This window comes from Dermacentor albipictus, chromosome 10, assembly GCF_038994185.2.
Source record: "Dermacentor albipictus isolate Rhodes 1998 colony chromosome 10, USDA_Dalb.pri_finalv2, whole genome shotgun sequence".
NCBI lineage: Eukaryota > Metazoa > Arthropoda > Arachnida > Ixodida > Ixodidae > Dermacentor > Dermacentor albipictus.
The window spans coordinates 34,415,878-34,442,789 of NC_091830.1; the positions used below are offsets into that span (position 1 = coordinate 34,415,878).

The 26,912-nt window shown below is 44.6% G+C and overlaps 1 protein-coding gene across 1 annotated transcript; it reads left to right on the forward strand.

Moving 5' to 3' along the window:
• The first annotated feature begins 9,160 nt into the window (after positions 1–9,160).
• Positions 9,161–26,528, forward strand: LOC139050297 (tyrosine-protein phosphatase Lar-like). Its single transcript, XM_070526528.1, has 8 exons — positions 9,161–9,273; positions 10,048–10,571; positions 16,607–16,655; positions 17,205–17,408; positions 21,899–22,201; positions 22,851–23,117; positions 25,659–25,943; positions 26,365–26,528. Exons 2-8 carry the CDS (start codon positions 10,476–10,478, stop codon positions 26,526–26,528), a joined length of 1,368 nt encoding a protein of 455 aa, XP_070382629.1. The 5' UTR covers positions 9,161–9,273; positions 10,048–10,475.
• The last annotated feature ends 384 nt before the right edge of the window (positions 26,529–26,912 follow it).

Consider the following 26,912-nt stretch of genomic DNA (forward strand, 5'->3'; position numbering starts at 1 on the left):
TACATCTCATAGTGCCGCTGTTATGCGCACGTTCCTGCGTTTAGCGCAAGCGTCATCCCTCGGCATCCTCTTCCCTCGGCGTAACCGATCGAACCAGCACAGCGAAGGATGAATGAGCGAACGCTGAGTGCATCAGGTGATGAAAGACGGCGATAGCGAAGAGAGCAACAGGAGGAGAGCGGAGGAGGAGACTACGGAAAAAGCGCGAGAAGCGTAGTATCGCGAAAGACATGGTATGCTGTGCCGACCGCAACGAGGTGGCGCCACTGTAGCACACCGTCGTCTGTTGACCGATGGCATGCGGCGTGCGCGTAGACCGATACCATATATGGAAGCAAAGCGCTGCATGAGTGGATGTCTGTCTGCGGCGGCTGCCTCTCGCGATCTCTCGATGAGCGAGACAGTGGCGCCACGCTACGCTCTGTTTGCAAGTTCCCGCACGAGACAGATTGTCCGCGCCAGCCAAGATGCCGCGAAATGAAAACCCGCATATGGCTGCGCCCAAATTTCGCATTAGGGAGGATTGTAATCACCTGTACATTTTTTGTGTTTTGCTTTTAAAGAGATTTCTACCTGTTTTTGTCAACGCTTTAACTTACCTTTTTTTCGAGTACGGTGCTTTGTCGCGTGTGGTTGGTCACCTGCTGTTTGTATACGTTCTAGTGTCACAGTGGTGAAATCATCAGCTTTAAGAGTGGAAGTCTCAAGGTTCTAAGCGGGATGAAGTGCGTCCTCCATTTTTCACTCATTCATGTGCATATTACTTTTTTTGCGGAGGTAAATTATAATCACTGCCGGGCACTGCACCAGTCCCTACTGCGGTCTGCGGTTGCACTGACACATCCAGAGGCCCCCACCCCCCTCCATTTCGGACACCATACCTATACTTCGGCACTGAAAATATTGAACATGCAGGGAGCCCTGAATCTGTCCCTGATTGGTGTTAATGAAGCTACACTCTCATTGGAGCCCCATTGTAGGCGTCACTCTGAAATTTGCATGCAGATTCACAACATTACTGGTAGATTGCTTTAGAGAAAAAGAAAATTAATAATGTCAGAGTTATGCACTGGCATAACTGCCTTACCTGCCATAACGCAATTTCGCCTCCTTTCTTGAACACTGAAAACTTTCTCAGTAGCAAATACGAAATTCCCAGCCTCAGATCTTGAAGCAACTATGCGGAGCACAAGCTTCCTGTAAAGAAAAAAAACTAAATATATTCATAATTCAGATGTAGAAACTCGAAATGATGAGCGCACTGAATATTTCATCATGGCCAGTTTTGAATGCGGTTCTGAATTTCAAGCTAAATTATTATGCAGGAAAAAAAATATTGGCTATATCGCGGAACTCCCGGTCCCTATTCTTTTGATAAAGATAGTACTTAAGTAATGCAAGCAATGCAGTGGCGCAATTATAAATGACAACAAGGTGCGTTAGAACAGGAACAGTGGGAGTCGGTTACGACTACGCTCACGCGTGTCGAACTGCGTCGAATATAACATAAACCTTGACTTCATGACCTTGGCTTGTAGCGCGAAGTGAACACAGACACAGAAAGGAGCAGACAGGCGTCGAACCGGGGTATTCAAAGGAGAAATGGTGTGTTGACGTTCATGATATACCTATAGGTAATAAGAACCGGCTTGAAAAATTGAGCACTTCAGCGAGCTGGGGGTTTGAGAAGGATAAGTATCGCCGCAATTAGGTACACGGTGCGCCCCAATTAAAAGGAACGCGATATATCACCGCTTTTCAGTATATCATGAATGAACGCGCAACGTGTAGGTATAGTTCGTCACAGTGCTTGAGCTGTTTGTTGAACGAGGACACAACATAGTATACCGGTGGGTGCCTAGAAAGGCAGTATTACTCGGCCAGAGTCCCAGTGTTTCCCCAAAGGGCTCCGATGCAATAAGCTCACCGTGTGGTCTCACTTTCCAAGTCGTATTTTAGGAATAATCTAAAGCAGGAATGCTTCCGCTTCGGTGCTTCTTTTATTAACACTTTTTTTTTTCATTTACTTGTATTCATTCAACTTTTGTTTATTGCTATATAACAGAGTAGACAACGATGTTTACTGCCTCAGTTTCCCGACAGCAGGCTTATTTGTGATAGCACCGACAAACACTGGAATAGCCAATCCTGGATCCCTACATTGTGAAACCACCGTAGATATATAACCAATGGACTTGTCTCGTAGGGTAACCCAGAATCATCTCTATTTAGCATTTACTGAGACTAAGCGGCAAGCTGACTGTAGAAATTAGTATGCGAGAGGCATAGCGCATCGCCATACGACCTTGGCGCAGTGCTCTACTTTCTCACATCAAAATGTGCGGCAGGCAGAAGGTGGCGTGCCCGGACGTTATTCTCTCTTTCGTGCCTGTGGAGGATCGGAAGCTGTCGCAGCCACTTCTGCATGGGTGGAGCTACTGGTCCTGCCGCTTTATCATAAGGCAAAACTGCGTCAATGAGCGCCGCTTTCTTTCGCATCCGGCCTGCTCATTTTCAAGTTCGTCTGTCTTTCCTGAAGCCCTGTGCTCAGAATACACCAGAAAAATTATCACCGCTTGTAAAGCGCCCAGGAAGCCGATTACTGTACCGGTTGCTTGCGAAGGCATACCGTTGACTGGAAATTGACACCGACTGCATTTTAAAAAGAGCCGATCCATCAGCATTCGCAGGTACACGCAACATATATATAAAGCGCGAGAGAGAAAGAGTGAGAGAGTGGGAGGTCCTGTATGATGAGTTTTGCAGAAATTTGGCTGGCATCCCGACTAGCATGCTATTCCTGGTGATTCTGCTTAAATAAAAGTTGTATTCACAGAACACACAACTAACTCTTTACAAACGCATGACAGACGCACAAGAAAACCATACAACATGCAGACCTGAAGTATCTCGCTGAGACCAGTGTCTCGGGGTAGAGTTAAAACTGCCTTCGTAGCGTGTAATGCACAAGTATCCCTATGGTCCATGGTCCAAGAACATGCCGTATCTCAAGGCGCGAAACTTGAGGTACGTTTAGTGCGTCGATTCGTTGCAAAGGGACGCAGACGAATGGACACAAAACAAGTAGGCACCACAACCGCTCAATCGAAACTGATTTGTTCAAACCAGGAATAAATACACAGGAAAAGAGCGAAACCGAAAGAGAGCAATTGAACAAAACACAAGGGGAAAAAAATTTCGACATTTGTCACCTGCCGTCACGGAAATTTAGAATTCAAAAAGCAATGTGGACGAACAATTCACGCATATATCGCAATCATTGTTAGGGGGAAAAAAACGCTTCAACAATGTAGCTGGATCTCTTGTAATTGTTAGGGTACAGAACTGACATGCACTGAAATGGTGAAATGCTTCCATATTTTGTGCAATGTGCTGACATATTCAATCCCGGAGCGGCTTTCAGGGCACTGTAGTGCTCGTGCAAGCGTGCATACAAGCAGCGCCTAGTCTGGCCATTGCATACCATGTCGCTAGACAGAAGAATGCGGTAAAACACACAACATCGAGAATTTGCTCAGCGATTAATACGTTTTCCCCCGAAAACCTTAGCCATACCATCAGTTTTCAGTTGAGTTTTCTTGTGAATTATGCAGCACACCCGCTGCATCTGGTTATCTGAGGGAAAAACCTTAACTATAAATTTCTTGCCTACTTTTTAATCTTATGCGAGAACGCCTGCAAGTACGAAATAAGTGTGAATTTTGCCGCTTTTCCTGAATTTCATGGGAAGAGCCTGTAGCTTTCACAGTTTTGAATACCCTTGAGCCGCATAAGCCAGCACGTCTATGGGAAAGCCAGCTATTTGCAATATAGTGCGGACGAAAATGTTTGCCGCCATTCATTAAAACGTAGTAAAGTCTGGTATAGCTGCCCCCCTTTCGCAGTCAGCAGTTATGAGGTCGTGCGATAATGCAATGGCAAATGTTTTCTTCGAGACAGACTTCTACATTGTATGCAGCATGGCTTTCCCATACACATGCTGGTTTTTCTTTTGTGAGCCTTGGAAGGTTTACAAGCCACTAAAATGTATGGGCTCTTCCTAGGAGACGAAAGAAAAGCGGCAAAAATTCTTGACCGTTCCGTATTTGCAAGCCTTTTCGCATATGATTAAAACTATCGGCAAGAAATTTAATGTTAAGTTAGATTTGTTATTCGCAAGTAACCATCCAATTGCAGTGGCTATGTTTCATAACTTCCAAGAAAACAATAAGGAAACTTGGTGGTTTGGAAAAGGATTGCGGGGTGAAGCATACCAATTGCAACGCGAATTCTCAACGCAATGTGGTTTAATGCATTCCTCTGTATTGAAACAAGGTGTGCAGGGTAGACTTCGCGCTTCTTGTGTAAGGCCGCACCAGGATTGGTTTTGACAGCACTTTGTGCAAAATGCAAAAGCGTTACGTCATTTGAGGGCTCATCCTTTCTACATACTGACAATTACAAGAGAAGCAGGAAGAGTGCTGAAGCGCTTTTTATCAACAAGAACTGCGATATACGTGCGAGTTGTCCATCAATATCGCTTTTCCAATTCGAAATCTCGTTTCTTGGTGGTAGGAGACAAGTGTCAATTTTTTTCCAGTTGTTTTTTGTTTGCCTCCCGTATTCGGCTTCATTCGTTTCTTCTGTATTCGTTCCTCGTTGGAATAACCTTGTTTCAGTTAAGCGCTTCTGGTGTCAAGGTGCTCTGTGCCTGTTTGATGGCACGCCTTTACAATTAATTTTTATCTAGCTTGCCCAGCTCTCTGCTCTTTTATATTTAGTATGGCCCTTGGAAATGGAAAGAGGTTCCAATTACTGGACAAGTGTGCCTAATGATCACGTATTATGCATGCCTAATGCGGTTAAGAGTTAGTAATTCTCAATAATCGCTTGCATAAAGTGTGTACATATAACACGTGGTCTGAACCTATGCACTCATGTTATTAGGTCTGTATAACGCACATTATCATCACGACTCAATTGTGCACCCATCATAATTAGTGAAGACTCATGCACACCTAATGTGAGTAACTGTGCACATATTCACATGAATATCATATTCACATGAATTATGTGTGTACTTATCACACCAGATATGAGCCTATTATTGTATAATCTAATTTAGCGTTCCTAATGCACATTATTCAAATGCATCAATTCCGAACTTATCAAAATTAGCGCAGACCTATGCACAGTTTGTGGGATTAAGTGTACGTAATACCCATTATTCACACACACTAAGTGTACACCTACAACATTAACTGTGGACTTAAGTACACTTAATGTGAATATGTGTGCATAACGCAGACTGATCACCAGCAACAAGTGTGCACCCATTACATTAGGTGGATAAGGCGAGTCTTATGAACACTTATTGCGATAAAATGTGCAAAGGTGCACACGAACAATGGGACATCGTGGTTGGATGCGCTGTCACTCTTGGGTTAAAAACAGCTGTTACGGAACTAAGCAGACGAGTACGAAGTGAAACACAGACGACATATACGGGCGCTAACTTCCAACTGTTTGTTCACAAGAAACCCCACAATTTTATACATCAGACCTAAGTGCAGAGTAATCGCAGTCGGGATAAACTAGCAGGGCGATAGGAGCTAACACTTAACGCACGCCAGTGACCCGTACTTAATTGTCATGACAGGTACATATGAGCACGCATTGTAGGCGTAATCCGAGTATCCAACGAAATGAGGCCGCGACACGTTCTAATGTTAGCGGCGATTACAGGCTATCATTTATGAATGACATTACTTTGTCACTTAATGCTAGTGACGGAGTGCTAACGCACTGATCTCCTGCCCTTTTTATGAAGAAAGCCTCGATTATCTCCCTTTCAGTGAGGTTTTTGCTTTCCTTAGAAAGGTCGCTTTGCCCAGGAGCGGCACACAACAGCAGCGCTTGCAGTAGACTGCCAAATGCCCGCCCATGCTGCTGTTGACCGCCAGCAGGAGCTATCTCACTCGATCGTTGAAGCATCGTCCTATTTGTCCAAAATACACACTGCCACACATTAGGAGTATATTGTAAAGAACATCGCTAACTCAGCACAATGCGTTGGCGGGCTAGTTGGTGCGAATCCATGAATACTTTTTTAGCGCAAAACGACAAACACAAGCGCCTTGTCCTGTCATCTTTCTTGTGTTTGTCGTTTTGCGCTAAACAAAGTATTCATGGAAACATTGCTAACACAATGGATGTAGCATGTGACGTCCTTTTTGGAGCTGTAGCCGGCAGCTTACTCGCCGTCAACGGACAAAGCTTGGCCAGTTTGCATGAAACTGAAAACACAAAGCGCCCATCGTATCTGGCTGCGACCTTCCTTAAATTGTGTGACAGCTTAAGTATGTACAAAATTGCTTGCGTGTTCATTTCTTTCTTTTGACTTCCGCACTTTTTCCCCGCGTTTTATCTTCTGCAGAAGGCCTTCGCATACAGCCGTAATAACAAAGGTCTTCCAATTGGCTAATCTTAATACTAAAACCTGTAAAAAGATTGTGCTCGCATGACCTCAATGATGCCAAATTGAGGCATGGGTTATCTATTCCCATCTTGATCAGTTTAGAATGTGCGCTGTAATAGGGTAGACGGCTTTCTTTAGTCCTTCGGTTATACATCCAGCACAGGTGGGCCTTCGTGAGACTAAGTTTCTCGTCCAGAGACTGAATTGAGTTATCGTGTGGCAATCTCCAGGGTAAATCAAGTCCGCGAGACCCAGTCATACAATTTTTTAGTTAACCCGGCCACAGGAATGTCAAGGCTTGTCTCAGCTTTAAAAACACAAGGTTGTGAACCACATATCCACAACTCCTAACTACATTACAATTGCCGATTTCGGCAAAGATGCGCTGGTCAGTGTATGAAAGATTAATGTCGCACAAAACTGGAGCTACAGAGTAGTCGATGCTACTACCGCCTTTTGAGGATAATGAGAACCGTTAAAACAAGCGCTAGCGGACTGTAAGTAGAAATGTAAATTTTCTAAGAATGGATTAGAACTCATGCCAGCATTGTTTTACACGTCCACTTCACCCAACGCTTCGATAGTTTAACGAAATGCGTTAGAACAGGCCATGCCGGGGTACGGAATAGAACAGATCTTGAACTTGAACAAAGAACTTAGAAGCTAGTTGGTAAGGATTTATTATGCAAAAAAGAGGTGAGGCGTGAGTAACGTAAGTTAAAAGGCAGTTCTTGCGGTAGCAAACTTGCCTTCCGCCAAATGTTTTACCAGATCTGTCGAACTGCGCACCAATAATGGGTCCTGTACGTCGAGCTTGCTGAGGATGCGCTGAAGATTATCGCTAACCTCGTCTTGCCAAGTACCTCTCTCGGATACTGTCACTGTAAGCGGGCACTAAGGCTGATGTGTCTTACTCGTTAAGGCTTCCAGGCTATCCTTATCTGACTTGTTAACTACCTTTCGCAAACGGAGGGCCAAGGACTTTTGCTTTTAGGCAGGGCTTGCGATGGTTTAAATTTTTTCGGTATTGCCTCATGCGCTTTCGCATCGAACATATCTTCATGCATTAACACAAAACCGCCCTCTTTGTCTGCTTCATCAATGGCAAGACCTTCTTGTTTCAGGCATTCCACAATCTTCTTAGATGGAGGTTTTTTCTGTGGCTTATAACTAGGCTTCACACTTCTACAACTTAAAAATGAGCTTAAACTTAAACTTAAAGAACTTACAAAAGCAAAAATGAGCTCTTCGGTTCCCCGTCTACTTGTCGTTCGCTGCTGTTGGGTGTTTTGCCTGAAATGGTGTGGGACGGCAGAGAACATTCTTCGTCGAAATGTACGCGTGTCCATTTAGGACTGTGCAATGCACATGCTGTCCTTTTCCGAATGAATTGAATTCCAAAAATAAGGATTCTTTCATGCTTGATGAGGAACAAGTTCATAACCAATACTGTCCGAAACGTACTTTTGTTTGGCTCTGTTCAATTGATATGATCGCTCCCAATTAAAATTATGGCCCAATAGCAACCTCTACCTACGTGCGGTGGCATTACTTGAAAAACCATTTAAGTAGAAATTGAATGAACGTCCGGAATAAGGGTAACCTAAAGAACCAGCAAGTTCAGTGTGTCGTTAAAGCTATAGGCATTCAATTTATATTGCGAATGCTGTAGACATGAAACTTTCTTGTATGAAATAGGTTTTTTTATGTCACGTCTCCGTTTGTGAGATTCCCAGAACAGCGTTTTATTCGTTACCTTTTTCATACTTTCAGGTGAAACTCCAGTGCATTAGAAATAGAAGAATGCTGAGCAAACGTCATACTCTTACCTCATCTACCAATTCTCAGACCAAACAACGTTACAATGTCAACTAGGAGGTGTTCAAATGAAGTGTTGTTCAAGCTGACTTTTACATAGAAAATCACAGTTATATGGGTAGTCACACTGTGTTATGTTTGAAACGCCGGGTGCCACCTTTGATAGCTAGTCGCAGAAAACGTATCTGGGCACCAAAATAGTCTTCTTACTGTATTCTCGTTGTGGACGCGAAGCCACAGCTAAGAGGCACGCTCGTTTCAGGTTGTGCGACCGTGCGCCCTGCATATAAATGAATGCGGACGGCCGGCGGAGTTTCCTCCTTCGATTAAATCATGCAGCAAAAAGGAATATATGAAAAAAACACAAAATAAAACGAAAACGCGGACGAGAATTCCAACGAGCACAATATGTAAGAATTTATTTTTCTACGCCTTACGACTATCCGCTATAAGTCGTACATGCAACGCTTGCGTAAGCACAGTCGCCGTGCAGAAGGCCTGGCAAGTGTTGGACGTGTCGCAATGAGACCGTTATGCAATGCGTCTGGGCGTGTACTGATACCCCGCGCTATTTGTAGGCGCCTGTCTGCCAGGAGGCTGCCGTCGTAATTTGCGGGAAATAAATGACGGCGACATTCCGTCACACTGTGGAGCCGACGCCCGTGATTGCGGGTTCATCGTGGGAATTTCCCGATCGCATCAGATGACTGTAGACTAAGCCCATCGATAAAACGGTCACGATTGGCCGCGCCGCCAGAGAAAGTGATAAATGTACACACCGTGACGACAGAGAAGACGTGCTCTCTCTGATAAAGTGGAAGCACGTGCCACCTCTTCCAGTGAAGCCTTCAAACGCAATTGTCAGTTTGGAATGTACAGGTGTTCCGCACAAGACAGTGTTATGCAGCTGCGTGGGCGTGTCCGCGGTAATAGAAGGCTGCTCGAATGATGTGATAATTGATGAATCGCCGTGAATGGTATGTATGTATGTATGTATGTATGTATGTATGTATGTATGTATGTATGTATGTATGTATGTATGTATGTATGTATGTATGTATGTATGTATGTATGTATGTATGTATGTATGTATGTATGTATGTATGTATGTATGTATGTATGTATGTATGTATGTATGTATGTATGTATGTATGTATGTATGTATGTATGTATGTATGTATGTATGTATGTATGTATGTATGTATGTATGTATGTATGTATGTATGTATGTATGTATGTATGTATGTATGTATGTATGTATGTATGTATGTATGTATGTATGTATGTATGTATGTATGTATGTATGTATGTACAATTATGTTCTGGAGCTCCATGCCGAAACCACGATCTGAATTTCTAGAACGGCGTAGTGGGAGGGCCCCGGATTAATTTTGTCCACTTGGAGCTTTCTAACGTGAAACCTATATGCACGGTACACTGGTGTTCTCGCATTTTCACCCATCCGAATACGGCCGCTGCGACCGGGATTTTATCCAGCTACCACGTTCTTATGAGCGCAACGCCACCAAGCAAGCACGGCGCGTCCGCCACCATTTCCACAACCTTACTTTTGAACGCTTAGCATACAACTATTTCATGCTACATCTTTACCACCTCGAGCACGGCATTGCTCGTTGAGGCATCAATGGCAGTGATAAACGACGCCCCGTTTTTAATAGAGCGATGCGAGCTGACATAAGCGCACGCGACCGAGGTGTCTAAAGACGCCCCCCCCCCCCTCCTCCTCACAGAGCTTCGGCGAGCGAACCAACGATCCGTATACGTGGAGAGACTTCCGTATCTACCCTCAGCCGCACAACAACGTGCAGGGAATCCCCTGCGACCGCGATTGTCGCTGCACGGACAGACAGACCAGACGCACCGCCCGGCAGCGAGGAGGCGTTCGAGAGCGCAGGTCGGTGCCTTCGAAAAGCACTCGAACGATTCGCGGGCTTCGGGACTGCAGCCGCCTGTCTCATCATCATCCGTTGGGGTTCAAACGCCGTCGTTGGAACCACTGGCTGCACGCTTCGAGTTGGTGCTAGCGGGTTCATAGCAAACGGATGCTCGTCCGTAGAGCAGCACCTCCCCTCGCTGGCCTCATCTCCAGGCTGCGCCGTTGACATCGCCTCAGAACAACAACCGGCTATCGGCAGAAGCGACCGCAGTGGGCCTCGAAATGGATTGCCGACGGATGATTGTGACTGCGGCGCTGTTGCTAGTCCCTCTCGCTGATGTTTGCTCGCTGGAAGAGAATCGCGGACTCTTGACACCGGTAGGTGTTCTACGTATCACTCGTGGTGTTTCTTTGTCTTTGTTGTTTAGGTACCTACAGGTACCTAAAATGTACGTTCCAGGATTGAAACGCCACAGCGTTATAAGTACACTGAGGTAAAGAAAATTGACCTTCCTTGAACGCATACGGAAGAGTGTGCACACGGTACTCTAATTGACAGTCGATCTGTTTGAACGTCCCCACGTGACCGAGATGCGTTATGGAGCGCAACTCACCACCATTTGTTTCGCACAAACTGTTGAACTTCAGAGCACGCCCCAACTACGACAATGGGACAGCGAGCAAGTTCGCGTAATGTGATACTATATGCCGCGTATTTGTGAAGGCAGGCGAGAATAAATGCCGCAAAGCCAGTGATATAATATCGCTTCACGTGCTCCGTAAAAAGGGGGCGACTAGAGAAATGATGTTTGAGATAAATGAGTCACTGAACCGCGGAGCAATATGCGGGACCAAAGTGGGTGCTACTCGTTAAGGCTTTCCCCATGAAGAATGAGGTGCACGCGTCAAAGCCAACATGAGCTGGGCCAATGAATAAATGCAAATGTCGCCTTGCCATGGCACAAATGTGCGACAACACCATATATGTAGCGTAGAGTTGTTGCCGAGAAAATATCAAGAAAATCGACTTAGCGAAGGGACGCAGCTATTTAAAAAGTCTGTGTTGCGGATCCCTGGGATGCTGCAAGTTAATTATCTGAGTTTATACGTGTCATGCTACAGGCTGCGCTAGGGCAGAACTCAGAAATTGTCATGTGACGTGGGAGCTACAATTGTGAAGCTTTACTTTCACTGTTGCATTCGTTATATTATATCACATAGGAACGCTTTAATGTGCTGGTGTCAACGAAGGTTAAGCCACGACTTTGATTTGAGGGCTTGAATAAGTTCTTTTCAAGCACATGTAAAATCGAACGTGCCAAGTTGGGCGGAGTGCGAAATGAAGGATGATCAAAGCTGTCCAATGAGAACTGAACATGGTTTTCACAAGGACATATACGGTTAGCAAAATTGTTATTGTTCAGCCATACTGTGAGCAACATGACGGCTGTCAGTCTCAATGCGATAGCATTAAGGGTCCCGTATTGCAGAAAACCATCGTCGGCGTCCAGCGTCCCACGTCTGGCGCCAAAAAGGATTTTAAACAGCGCATACCCAACCACGCAGGCCCTCCATATGGTACAAGAAAATTGCTGAACCAATTGAATTTTTCAAGGTAAAATACGTAGAAGAATCGTGAAGTATCACTTACACACAACCTACAGACATGGTAGCGTTGGACTGTAATTTCAATATACGAGAAAACATAATTCTGTTAGGCGGAAATTCAAACACAAACCCCTTTTAATGCGACAGCGTTTTCCAGGTGCCCTTTGAGGTTTGTATTAGTAGGAGAGGTGCGGCCCCCTCAGTTCCTTGCACACCACCAAAAAAGAAAAGAGTTACAAAGCTCGCCTTCGCACATAGCACCCGCCGACAGCGTTTTACGGTAAACATTACGTTTACGTAAGCTGCAGTTGCCGGGAAGCCTGAGAAGCACTCTGGGATCTTTGAATGGTATTGAATGTCACTCTTAATGGCGAACGTTAAGCATCCTTCAAATTTTGCTGAGTCAGGTCACAGCACCATGATGTAATTAGTGGTGCAATTCTTACGTTTTTCCCACGACGTTGAACACAGCGATGATTGCGATTACGTCACATCAACTAACGGAAGTGTTTACTTCGTTAACTCCCGACTAGATCACTGCAAGCACACTGATGCATTCAGGAGGTGCCATACAAACGTCAAGAAAGCTACAACGGCAATGAAGCCCTAGATTTTTTATGCGTTTATTACGAGTACAAAGATTATTTTCAAAGCTTGGCAACGCTACAGAGAATTCCCGGGGTTTTTTATTATTTTTATCCAATCAATGCAGCCGCAAATATTTTATTAGTAGTTCTGCATATAACAATACGTAATGCTTTCCCTAGCGAGTTGTCAAAACACAATATGTGGTCTCTAGATATCAGAAATGTAACTCGCGACCTTGTTGCAAATTGTAAGAGTTGGGATTAAAAGATATATGTTACTGAAGAATATCGGAGGGAGCAAGGAGCGTTAAAGCATTTAATGTTGCTACAAATAAATAAAGAAGATTGCTGACAACGTATCACAGAACACATTGGATAACAAAGCCTGTTCTCATAAAACGACCAAAGAGAGCTCTCAACAGACTGTGGTATAGAAAAACATAAACAGCAATAAAGTGCCTCAGACAGGCTGGTCTACGTTTCGATAGCTGGATCTATCTTTGTGTAATTAGACAAAGACACTAGAGTTTTCCCTTGTGTGCTTCTTGCTGTCATCCAATGTATTTTTCACGCTAGTTTATGATGTCGCAAGGTTCTCTTTGTAAAGGCAAACATAGGTCCACGTATCGAAACGTAGGCCAAACTTTTTGAAGCAATTTATCCATGCTTATTCGACTTCTACACCAGAGTGTGCTACTCCATCTGTCGGTCCCCTTCTTGATTTTGGAGCTCGCAACAAATGTCACATGAAAGACATGCGAAAGTAAATACAGTTGAAATATGTACACTAAAGCCATAAAACAAAGAACTCAGGTCACGGAAGGGCACTTGAATTCAGGTATAGAGAGGAACACAAAATAGAATCAGATTAAATGCTGGGTGCTTGCAATTTATGATTGTTACTATTTGCAGTAGACGCCCATTCCACTCTGACACTGAGACCTCCTACTGCATTCTCAAATAATGCGTCACTTTTGCCTGTGCGGATATTAAATCAACCTGAAATTGATAATGTGTTCTTGTAGACCTAGGAATTTTTTTGATACGCCTAATCATCAGAAGAAACTCCTAGCACCCAGGGGCGCTGTTTTTGATGCTCCGCAAACGTCTGCTCAATAGAAGAGGGCTTTTAGTACAAACAAGGGCTACGCCTGAGCGGAAAACAATAGGACGAGCTTCTCCACTCTCGCAGATACATGGCAAACGGAGCTGAAAGCACAGTTATCTCATTGTTTTTGAGATTTCACCGCAGATCTCTGTAGCTTGCAGTCTCTGCCTGTTGCAAAGTGACCGTTTATCTGTTGGCGCCAGTAGGAGCGATGTAGAGAAAACAATGCGGTGAAAATGGTTATCACTAGTATTCCTTAGAGACCACGTCAATTCCGTGGCCTTTGACGAGTTGGCAATTGTTGAGTTTTTCGGTCCGTGTCTCAACGGAGTTAACAGAAGTTACCGTGGTCGAGCGCCCTAGCCGAATAAATTTTTCTTTGCAAGCTGGTGTAATTTTGACGTGCTCTAGTATGCCGTCAGTATGGAGTGTTTGCTCTCCATTACAATGATTGGCTGATCGATTTACTTAGTGAGCGAGTAATTGATTGGTTGATGGTATTTTACGTTCAAAAGGAAGTGCTTGGTTTTTAGTGACGGTGTAGGCATTTGTGTGCGCGACTTGATTTCTGATAGTTCGGTACAGCTGTGGTACGGAAGAAAACCAGCGTTCTGCCGAAATTTTTTGTTTACCGGAGTGGTTGAACCAGGACATAGTTTCCACTCAGTAAACTGAAAAGGCAAGCGTTTAATTGACAAGCAAAGTCTTCAATCTATTGAACACTTTGCTAGTCGATTAAGCGCTTGCCTTTTCAGTTTACTACTCTCAATACTGCTGAACACAAACTACTGAAGAGGAAGAAGTCTTTGGTGAGAGGTTCGACCTGCTGGCATGTTGCTACGAGTATCCGTCAGCACTGAATAAGGAATAGCTTTTCTTTATCAAGATCACTACTGCAGGCAATAGTGACGTCCATCGTGTTATCTGAGCTAATCACCGAGCCTTTTTACAAATCAATCATGAGAAGACAGACTTCCCTTTACAATAAGCTGGCATTGCTTTTAAATACAGCATGAATGTGTCCCCTGATGAGTAGTTCTTTCAAAGGATTTTGCAACACTCTAACTTAAAGTCATAGACCATTTTTGTACTGTACAGAATTTAGAAAACACTGCCTGCTGTAGAACGTACAATTATCCTTGAACATGATTACTAATAAAGGTGGATATTGCTTCTACGTGAAATTTAAATAGCTACACATTTTCACTTCTTAAATGTTTCCGCTAATTACTTTGCGGCACATATTGCAATTTTCGGATTGAAGCCAGTGAGTTTGCAAGGCATCCTAACTTGTAAATTATTTTCCGGATGGCACCGTTCTCGAGATACGCACCATGGCACTTGCGGTAAGAATGCACTGCTGTTCCACATTATGTTTTAGTAAAATGTCGTTGCATGCACTGAAGCAGAAAAGTAAGTGGATCACCAATGTATTTCCTCGTAGGCTTTGGAAATGAATATCTTGAAAGTGGTGCCTTCCTGGAAATTAGTTTCAAGTGAATACGCCTTGTCAACACACCAGCTAAGATTCGCAAATTGCTATATGTAGCGCATATTAAATAGTTAAAAACTTAATTAGTTCACATTTTAATAATTCTATGACGCGTTTATATTCTTTCGTGAAAGCAATGCCCGTTTCATCAACTGATACAGTTCAGTGATTAGAATTGTGCTATCTATAACAAACCACATAAATTTTCGTATAATGAGTTAATTAAGCAAACACAACACACACCAGGCACAAGTATGACACGTGTATCTTACCGAAAAGCAGTATAAATCGTTTACTTAGGGGTCTGTGAGAGAGGACGCAGTGGACGGCTGCGTATAATCTTGCGCCGCGTGGGTTTTACGTCGTGTTGATGTGCAACATTATGCGCATTCTTTCGCAAATCACAAGCTGAAGAATGCGATCAACGGGGTTGAATGCCTAAAACAGAGTTTCACCTATAGACGCTTCCGCGAATAATATTCTGCAAACAATGCCAAGCCTAAATTTCCGAGCGTAAAAGTAAGGTCTTTAACCGCGTCACTTTAACCATGATTGCCAAGCGGCGAACATAAAAATCGCTAAATATCACATGAACGCGACATTTCGGGAAAGGGAAAGAAGTAGTAAGGCTAACACACATTCTAGATACATCACACAAGCGGCGGTGAACTTACAATAGGAGATATTGACAGGCACAACATGGCTTTTAGTTCGCAGTGACTTTTCTAGTGAGTTATAGCTGTTGCCCTTTTCTTAAAGGAACTTTAGGAACTAGTATGCTGGATGCAGGTACTTGCTCTCTGACATTATGGCGCAGGCACAATCACAATTTCATTTTATTGCGTGGCTTTTTAAAATATTTTGCGACCACATTATTAATAACCTTAGAAACATGTTCGAGAGCAGAACTTTTCTAGAACCTAACGCAACGTTCGTAAACTCGTAGAACGAGTTCAACTTTGCACATTTTATGAAAAATTCGGAAGAGTAGGCAGGTATGGTTCTAGTGCATAAGATTCCAAACGTAACAGTCCTACTCTTTCTTCCTTTTTACCGCTTGGTAAAAGTAATACCACTACTGGTTAGTTATCTTTGATAAGCTGCATAGGCAGTAATCACATGGCAAGCTTCCTTAACTCACCTAGGCTCCTTGAGTTCAAGCAAAAAATATGTAGTGACCGTCCGTCACTTTGTTTCCCCCTCCGTGGGGGTCATTGACCCCTGCTCGAACCGAAGCGGCTGTCCGACAGGGGCATCACTACTGCCTCCCGGCAAATCTGCTTTTACTCGTGAATAAATCCAGTGGACTCTCCGTTCTCAACCTGTCAAAATATGTATTGCTTTTCTCCGCAAAACCAAGCTCCCAAGAAACAAAAAATGTCTGCTTTTACGCCGGGATTGGTGATATCAAAAATAAACTAAAAAAAACAGTGCTTTCAATGAACAGCTTGGTAGAACCACCAGGAGCTTTGTGCCAGAAGCTGTGTATGTGTCAGGTAATTGTTTTTATACTTGCTCCTGTCTTGTAGTGTGTTCGTCACCTTGACAACGATCAGCCTTACGTAGACCATGCTAATACTTACTTATTTGGTGCCTTCATTTTTATCCTCCATTTTAGAGTGCCATAATGGAAGAGCCAGCATATGGATTCGCCAAAAGTAGTTCAGGTATTCTACTTCACTTTCATTTGTCAGACACCCTATCGTTTGTCAGCAGCAACCGTTAACTTCATGGAACCTACGAAGCGAAAAGAAAAAAAGAAACACCTAATAAGTACCAACTGTCAGGTTTCAAAGTGGGAAGACATGAAGATATGAGTATCAGAGTGACGATGCACTTGTTTAGAGACAAAGAAAATATTGACATGAACAAACAAAGCTTCTTGCAGCCGTGCACTGCCAAAAGCGCAGTTTCTTTAATTACCATTTCGTGTGGATAGCTAATTGCTAAATCTGCTAGGGGCAACGTTACGCATAAATGTTCACTTAAAGCCCTAGATGTAAATTGTACGTCCGGTGAGGCTCCTTTCTTATGATCTAGTTTACTTGAGCGTTTAAGAAAATGGTGACTAAAACGCATGCACACACACACACACACACAAAAAAAAAAAAGATTAAACAATTATTTTTTCGCAGGGCCTTCACTGCCCTTCAGCTCCGGGAAGCTGAACGAATCGTCTGTTGAGATGTTTTTGAAGAACGACTCCTCGATTTCAGAATACTCGGCACTATTCAACAATGTTCCCAGAAAGCATCCCATTCTCACTAGAAAGAAAGTGGATGGAGACGTATTGAAAGAAGAACCTATCGCAACAAATATGCCAGGAGTTAACAACTCATCGAGCATCAAAGTCACTGTCAATAACTGCAACGGACGCTGTCATGCAGACCCTGAAGAGGCGGTGGACACTAAAGTGGGCTGTAAGTGACTGCATAATTCCTGGTTCGTGTGCGTTAATAATTATGGCAGGTAATCCACCCTTCGTTGTAGTCCTGTATATGGCTTCTGTGCTGTACGATGGGGAAGTATACCAGGTTGTCAAAGGAACTAAAACTATAGAACTCTGACCGCTGACGTCATATATGGCTATATATATATGCCGGGTGTTTCAACGAACACTTTCAAAATTTTTGAATGTTTGCCTGTGGTGGATAGCACAATTTTAGTTCATGGGCTGGTCTACTCGAAGAGGCGGACGTTACATGCAGAAAAATTTGGAATCCATGATCGGTTAAATAACAAACGGATATCAAATTGAAACAAATTCTTGAAACAAAGTTGGGGAAAATAATTCCCGAACTTTGCGGAGAAATACATAGGCGGAACCACACCAGTTGCTTTTGTGTTTCAATGCATGAAATGAACTTTCGTTAAGAAAGCAAGTGGAACGACAATGCTTTTGTACCTCAAGTTTGATGGCGCATATCTCGTAAATGGTGTCCTCCACAGAATTATTTTCAAGTGGATGTTCCTTTCAGTTTCACCTGCTAGAACTTTTATATTGCAATATGTGCCATAAGGCAACTGGTTAAAAACTTAATGCAATTTTGTTAATTAGTCCTATGTAAAGAAGAAACAAAGTATACTTTATTAAAGACAATGGCGCGGCAGTGTTGGTCGTCGTGGCCTCAGGTGACGGCTCGAAGTCCCTGAACTCGGGTGGCATGTTCAACTTGCCGGATGGCCCAGAGCTGGTCCTCTAACTCCAGCATGCGAAATTTTGAGAGGTGCTTCCCAGCGGCGGCGACGCCGGCGAATAATGTCCCCAGTGGCCCCCGCAGATGACGCCGCATCGGAAAGAAGCGAGCTCGAGGCTTCCCGTACGCTGGTAACGGCCGCGGGTATGGACACCTCGCGAACGGCGGAACGTTGTTGCCGACACAGTCCCAGAGCATGTATCGCAGCGTTGCTTTCTGTTCGCACGCTTTACAAGCATCAGCCGGGTATAATCCTGGGTAACAATGGTGTAAGACGGACGGGCTAGGGTAGGTGTGTGTTTGGTGTAGGCGTAAGGTTACGCCCTCTTTCCTGTTTAATTTATCGTTCGGTGGCGGGAATGTGCGCCTTTCAAGTCTGTAGTGTTGGGTGAGGTCGCTGAACGTGGTCAGGTGATCGCCGCACGCCCATAGTGATTCTCGTTGTTGCTGCACTTCTGTCGTAGTGTCCCGATCCGGCAGATCCGACGTCCTGCTCTCGGGGGCGGAGGCGGCGTCGACTTAATCTGCGGCAGGCTCGGCACGCGAGACCTCAAGCCTTCGTGGGGCTGCCTTGTTGCCCGCGAGCGGGACATCGGTGTGTGCCGGGGTTCAGAGGAGGAAGACCGTAGAATTTCGGGGTTGCGAGGGCGATGTTGAGTCGCCGTCGTCAGAAATTTGGAATGTGCGGGCCGCTTACCGCCAGACGCGGCCGCGCGCGACGCCGCCGATCGCCGCCTGCGAGTCGCTGATCCCGATCGCAGCATTCGGCACGGCGGCCAGTGCTAGGGCCGTAGAGGCTTCTTCGGCCGCCTCCGTGTATCCCGTGGTTACCGTGGCGCTCGCGAAGCACTTACCCATGCGGTCTACAACAGCGATCGCGTGTGCGCTTCGCCCTTCTCCATGCCGCGTGGCGTCTACGTACACTGCCTCGTTGCTGTTGCCAAACAAATTTTGAAGGTCGCTTGCTCGTTTGTTGCGTCTCTCGACGTGGTGCGTCCGGTGAATGTTCTTGGGAAGCGGCGGGATCATCAGGCGTTTGCGGACCGAGGCCAGAAACGCCCTATTTTCTCCTTGCTGAGTGTGGTACGTGATGCTGAGTGACTCGAGGATGCGTAGATTTGTCTTTGAATTGGATAACCGTTCATATCTATTGCGCATGGTCGTTCGCCTCGATTAACTCGTCAAGTGAGTTCTGAGGTTCGAGCTTTAGAAACTTGTCGGTGCTCGCGTTGAGTGCAACGCCGACCGCCGTCTTGAAAGCACTTCGTATCATGCCCTCGACGTTGTTTTTTTCCGACCCTATTCATTTCGGGTAGGAGGCAATATACGTTATGCGACTTAACGCGTATGCCTGCAGGACATGGATGGCGCAGTGTTCGCACATACCATTGCGTCTATTCGTGATGCGACGCGAGAGTCGGATTGATTGTGTCGTCCACCGAACGACGAAGTCTTCGCACGATCTGTTATGGCCATTCGGCTGCAGGTGTAAACCTAGGGTTCTAATTTTTTTCTGCGTGCGGTGTAGGAGTACCGTCTGCCAATATAATGCGTATTTTGGAGTATTCCCTTTCGTCCTCGCGCAGCATCTTACAGCGTCCCTCTGCTTGTGGGTTTGCAGATCAAGAGTTCGGACATGGTAGCCGAGCACTCGAGGCCCCTTCCTCCCAATTAGTCCTGGACTGTATCTACTCGCGCCTGTAACGTTCGCTCGACGTCACCGTCACATCCTTCCCCGGAAATCCAAAGGGTGATGTCATCTGCGTAGACACTGTGATGCAATCCTTCTACTTCTGTTAATTTCTCGGGTAGACGAAGTTGAAGTAAATTAAAGAGTAATGGTGAAATGATGGAGCCTTGCGGCGTGCCGGATGGACCCGTTTCAATTTGCGGGTATTCCTGATCGTCGCCAATGACGACGCCTACGCGTCTGCCCGCAAGGACATCTCTAACCTAATTGTACGTTCTTTGGCCTAGTCCCACTGTTTTTAGTGCCTTCAAGATCGCGTTGTGTTTACCTTGTCAAAGGCATTTTTTAATATCTAGGCCAAGAATTGCCTTAGTGGAGCTGGTAGTGTCGTCTACGATCAGGTGTTTTGGCTGAAGCAATGCGTCCTGTGCGGAGATATCGCGGCGGAATCCTAGCATGGTTTACGGGAACAGGTCGCGGTCTTCGAGAAGCTTGGTCACGCGGGTCAGAATTGCTTGTACCATGACTTTTCCGGCACAAGACGTGAGCGAAATCAGTCTAAGGTTTTCGAGCGTAACTTGCTTGCCTGGTTTAGGAATTATGCTAACACGGGCCCGTTTCCACGCCTCGGGAAAGGATCCCCCTCGCCAGCACTTCGATGATATAGGTTGCGAGTCGGGAGATTGGCTTGTCATCTAATTTACGGAGAGTCTTGTTGGTAACCCGGTCCGGGCCGGGTGCCGATCGGGTGTTTAGTTCGTACAGGACTATCCGAATTTCTGCTGCGCTAAATTCCGCGTCCAGTTTCGCGTTTGCGACGTCGTCGTATTCGGCGTGCTGGATGCTTTCGGCCTTTTTAAAGTAACGCTCACGTATTGCGTCGAGGAAGTAATCGCCTTTAGAATCTTTTGCTACTCTGCGAGTTCATTGCGCATTAAATTTTTTATTGTGCAAGTAGCGTCCGTTTCTTCGAGTGGGCATGCTCATGGAATAGAACTGTGCTATTTGCCGCAGGCAATTTAAAAAAAATGAAAGTGTTCGATAACATCGCGTGTATATACGAAATCTGACCAGAAGCAGTAAAGAACAGTGGTTAAAGTAAATGTTTCCCTTAAGTGGAAGCTTTAGCTCGGGTGCTCCTATATAAATACATGTAAAAGGAGAATTATCTTTTCTTGGCAACCAGAGCACCAAATTTGACGGAGTTTGCCACATTTAAAGGAAAGCTTAAGATCTAGTGACTGTTGGTTTTCAATTTTCCATTGTGATTGTAAAATTTTATTAAAACTTGCCAAAAATTGAAACTTTTCAGAAAACGAGACTATCAAGTTCACAACTCTCTAGCTCAGCAAGAAAAAATGATACCACAATTCTGTGAATTGCGTCTGATAGTACATCTAAAGGGGACCAAATTCCTGTGGTACAAACAAATCTCCGAAAATTCAGTAATATGAAAATACAGCTTTTGCTGCACCCTTTACACAATGTAATGAATTTACGTAAGATATAAACTGACATGTCGAATTCGTCCGCTTTGAATGATCTAATGTATGCTGTTTACAGAACCGTGATAGCTGTTTTTGATGCAGAGCTATTAATTTATGAACTTCGTGCATCTATTTTTTGGGGAACTTCTACATTATTCAAAATAATTTTCACACAATTCAGGCGCTAAACAGAAATTATGCTTTCAACAGTCACAAGAATTTAATTTTCTCTTTCCAATGCAAAAGATTTCATTCTAGTTGGTTCGGGCTTATGTCAGAATAGCTTTTTGCGTTTTACATGTATTTAAATACACCGCGTCAAAGTTGGGCTTGAGCTAATGCTTCCTATTATCATCAAAGTACACATACCTTGAAGGACTGCCACTGATAAATGAAGTGAGCCTGTCTTTTTTACTGTCCCGAGCGTATTTATAAACTAAGATGCCACAAAAGCGCCAAATACAGTAAAATAACTTCTAGCATTTCTTCTTCAATCCCTACTGCATGCACATGTACATTCAGGTATTTTTTTACAGCACCCTCGGCCGTAAAAAACCTTTCTGTGAATCAAACAGTGCCAGGGGAAGTCGTGTACAGCTGGCAACGACCGGATAATCCGAACGGCCCACTAGATGGATACATTGTAACCACCGGTAACCTTGAGACGAAAAAAGTGCTCATCACAGAAGTACCAGGGAATGCAACTCAGCTTGTTCAAAAGACCATCGAGCAGTACACGGAATACAAAGTTGATGTCCAGGCTTACAACATCATGAACCCTTACGGACTCAAGCAGGCTGGTCCCGCAGCAAGTGTGCAGTTCAAGAGCCTTGGAAAAGGTGAGCCGTAAACCTAATCGGTAAAATAGTGCTAGTGTGCTTTTCATGGTCAAGTTCTTAAACTTCTCTACTAGCATTCTTCAGTAATCACCATTTTGTCAGGCGTAAGCGCTAGCGCCATTCAAATCGTGGTCAGTACACATCGATATCGCCTTGAAATTGCATCCCCCCCCATGTCAATTTCTGATACGTTACTCCGGAATGTCCGTCAGCAGGGCTTTCTTTAACTGATAAAGCTTACACCCATGACGTTTAAATAACGTCAACAGCATATTAAAATTGTATTTAATGATGTGTCTCTACTCGCATTGCACCAGCGTATGTGTTAAAGACGGAGCTGTTACTTGTACAGAGCTTGTTGTCTAAATTTGTGTTATGCAAATTCAGACGCAAGGAAATAAAAAAGTGGTACCAGAGATGCGAAATGTGGGTGGCAGTAAGGGTCCTAAAAGTGTAAGTCCACATATCGTTCTTGATAAGCAGCGAGAGTAGTCACAGTATATGGGCAGCACAGGTCAAATAAACGAAATGAAGCAGATCTGAAGTCCTACATGCATGCACTACACACGAAGGACTTCGCCAATAAAGAGGCGTGGCGCAGATATTTATCACGAACGTCACTCACGCAAAATTTTTGTTCCATCCGCAGGACCGGTCCCACCGATACCTGAGGTTGGTGACACTTTCGAACACGAGGTGTTAGTAAACTGGACGAAGTCGATCAACCTGGGATACAACGTGACTCACTACGTTATTCGGCTGATCGAAACAGCCGTGGACGTTAGAGTCAACAACACAAGCGTCTGGCTGGAATGCCTGGAGACGTGGCATCCTTATACGGCATCGGTTTCCTCATGTACAGCAAGTGATACATGCGGGCCACCAAAAAAGGTCTCCTTCGAGACGGACGTGGGAAGTAAGAGAAGTCATTTTCTTTGCACATGTTCATTGCATTCGACCGTGGAATTTCATGCAGATTTTGCATCTTGATGAACTCACAATTCTTCCTACGATTGCTGACATATTGAAGTAAGGTGAGCCGAGACAAAATGGTCATACTTGCTGACAGTGTTTCACAGATAAGGACATTAGGAATCAGGCGATGCGCCTATACAGTCAAGAATCAGGAGAAAGGTACTTAAGTCAACAACATTTTGTTTGAAATTCCTGTTATGAGATTGCGAGACACGTCAGTGCAGGAAATGAAGCCAGCCAACGCTCATAGCATAAAGCTTTTCTAGAAACCTTGCGCCTAGAACGACTTCCATGGTATAGCTAATCAGTAGCTTCACCTAAGCGCATTGCTGTTCCCGTTATTCTGTTTACTGCACTCTGCAATTCTAGAATTGAACTTCCGCAACTGGAGAGTTTAAGCTTGGCCTCTATAAAAACATCGGGCACACACTCAGTGCTATACCTGTGCTCCCTATCCCACCGGCAAGAGTACCTGTGGCCATATTTTGCGAGGAAAACAGTTCTTTGCGCAATGTATACTTGTGCATAGGCGTTGTGGTAACTGTTCCACAGGTGACCCTAACTCGAATAGAATACTTAATGCAGTCTATAAATAATGCTTAGACGCGTATTCAGGTAACGCCTGAACTTGAAGCGCATGCATTTCTTGATTTAGATGACCGCTGATTGAACGTGCAAAAGTAACTCAATGACCGTCTAGCCACGTTTATGTCAGGTGTCATCAAGATAAACTCAAGCACGCGCTCAGAGTTAGCGAATTTCTCAATGCGGCAGTTAGAGATCTATAAATGCTCGGGTTCATGACGGCCACAATCTTGAATGATTCTAACATTGTCTCACAATAAATCTCGCATAGGCGCATTTACAGAAGTCAGCGCCACCTGTGGCGCCAAGGGTTTTATGGGTACTTCGAGGGTCAGTTTCGCTTTTGAATTTCGTGTGTTGCGTACCTAGTTTCCGCGGCTGCCGCGGGGTGCCGCAGCGAGCCCACTCGCAATCGAAATGCTCTAACGAAACGAGTGCTCTGAATGGTTTGTGTGAAGGAGGCAACTTAGCTCCACGTGCGTTCGCATTGCGATGAGAGCCAGCCAGAGTCAACCGAGCTCGCACCCTGCTTCGACGCACACGGGGTGTCTCGTACCTTCAACACACACTGTCCCGATGCGCGAATGTGCGTAAGGACAGCAGCTGGTGTCTTTTTTTTGTATCTCTCTTTTTTGGTTGTCACGGACGCTTCGGATGCACTTGCCAACAAGCGGCTGCCCTTGTGTCGGAGAGTGTCTGAGAAGCTGTCTGCTTGTGAAACGCATGAAGGCTTGTAAACCTTATCGAATGGCTGCTGCAAGCAATTGTGGTTGCTGAGCGTTCGTGGAACGCGCTTGCTAGCAAGTGTAACCAACATGCAATCGTTTGGTGTTCCCCTGCAAGCTATCAAAATGTGTTGAAAGACGCATTCATAGATGTCCGTCCAAAATACCATTTTCAGTATTGTAATTGGCGCGAAATATTACATTAAACAACACACATGGCTAATTGCAGCTGGAGGAACTGTTATTTCCGTGCCCAATCGCTCCAAACGTGATGGCTGTCGCAGTGAAACCGTGCATATACCGACAGCTGAGACACGCAGTAAAGCTTAGTGTAAAACCTACCCCGTGTTCCGATTGCGTGCCACTGTATTCTCGGTAGGGCACTGTAAATTTGCCTTATATGCGTTTACCAAAATCAGGTCGTTAGCTTCGCCGCATGTACCCAGCAGGCATAAAACGGGTACAGCCAAACGAATGCACTCGGTGCAGCGGCCGTGTTCAAACATGCTCACATTCGTTGAAACTGGAGTCGCGTTTACCTTTCCAACCTGTTGGCTTATGGTTAGTTACGGCGGTAGAAGAAAGGCTTGTCTCTAGTTAGACGAGGTACATCTTGCGCGGGTGGACGTAAGTGAAGTAGACGACGCAGCTCCTTTGCTTAAGGTTCCCGTACTGCTTTATTGGTGGCCGATTGAGGGCGCGCGCCACATTAGAAAGTCTCCTAGTCATTTCATTATTGTTTTATTGAAGTGAAATGGATTTCTTCAATTATACCTACAAGCATGAATACGTTTCGCACTGGCAGTTCTCGCTTGGAGTAGCTTTTACATTAATTTCATGCCTGAGTGTTTGCATACTTATATTTTATTGTCGTGCGTGCATTGCAGTTTAGTACCCCACTTTTAAGACAACCCCTGTATATTCACTTTTTTGTAGTGTGCTTATCCGAACGTCACCTGTTTTTTCTGCCGTTTTCTTTTGTGACTATCTAAGCGGAATGTATTACAGTCATCACAATCACACGAATATGCTGTGCATTGCTGTCAAACCATGGATGCTGGTATATCAAGCTGCTGTACGCAGCAGATATGCGGCTGCTGTTTTCCTTATTGATGAAGGCAAATTAACCCTGATGACCTGACATGAGAATGCCTTATTGTCGCCACTTTCAGCCCCCGACTCACCTAGGAATTTTAACTGCACCAGCCTGGCTCGATACAGCGTTGGACTAGCTTGGACTCGTCCTGAAGAAGTTAGAGGCCCCCTTGATGGCTATAAGGTTACATTCGCCAACAGCTCGATGGGCTTCGACGTGATTACAAAAGCTACAACACTGACCGTCGGTAACTTATCTGCAAACTGCGTCTACAAGATATCTGTGTCAGCCTTCAACCACGGCGTCCACCAGACCAAGGAAGGGCCGGCCACGGTGATAGAAGTGAAGACCATGTATGGACGTAAGCACGACATCACGATTAAATATATAAGTGCTTCAGTTGGAGGTGTTTTATTGTTTGACGTTTACATCTATATTGATATTTGAAGTGTCTTAGCGTGGAAGTTAGATGCTTGTTTTTTCAAAGAATACAAACATAACTCTGACTTCAGGCACTTCTGCAAATGTGGGAAATGAGGCTGGGACTTTAAGTCGTAGCCCTTGGTTTACGTGTGGAAAGCTATGGCTGCTAAGCCGAGGAGAGGACCTCAGGTTTTAACGATTGTCAGGTTTAGCGTTTGTGTGATGTTAGTGCCATTGTTCGTGTTGAATAGCATTTGTAAAATCGTGAGCCCATCAGATGCTGCCTTCCTTTCTGTGAGTATGAATACGCTGTAAAAAAGATCGAAATAACTGACTACATTTGGCTTATCTTTTTTCAGCTAAGCCAGCCCCTCCATGGTTCAGTATCACAACAATAACGCTGATGATCGTCGTCCCAGTGGTGTGCTTTGTCCTTCTGGCAGTGTACATCGTGTACAAGCAGCTGCTGAAAAAAAGGCAAGTTGCCATCGCAGTGCCGCTTACAGAAGTGTATGATTTTTAGGCTTGTGCTTAAATAACAACCTTCTTATTTCAAACATGGTTAAGGCAAGCAATTAGTCATGAATGCGTAGCTAAAAAAGATACAGCGCAATAATATGATAATTTCATTGGGTTTACAAGTAGGGCCTGCTGTGAAATAATAATATAATATGTTGAATTCTTAAAGCCATGAACGTATAAACTTGTCGTCTTAGCTAATGCACGAACAAAATGACGGTTTGTTATCCAATATGTATATATCGTAAATCCTTTCTTTTTCTTTTCTGAGTGTATTGCCCTCAGCGAAAGTAACCTTCGAAGCTAATAATTTGCGTGATAAAGACGCTGAAAAAGCACGCGCAATTAGCTCTACCATTTTATATTATTCGCCGATTAGATCCTGATT

Coding starts and splice junctions, on each gene's coding strand:
- LOC139050297 (XM_070526528.1), top strand. CDS start 10,476: ATGGATTGCCGACGGATGATTGTGACTGCGGCGCTGTTGCTAGTCCCT. Junction 16,656..17,204: donor ATTCGCCAAAAGTAGTTCAG/GTATTCTACTTC, acceptor CCTCGATTTCAG/AATACTCGGCACTATTCAAC. Junction 17,409..21,898: donor GGTGGACACTAAAGTGGGCT/GTAAGTGACTGC, acceptor ATTTTTTTACAG/CACCCTCGGCCGTAAAAAAC.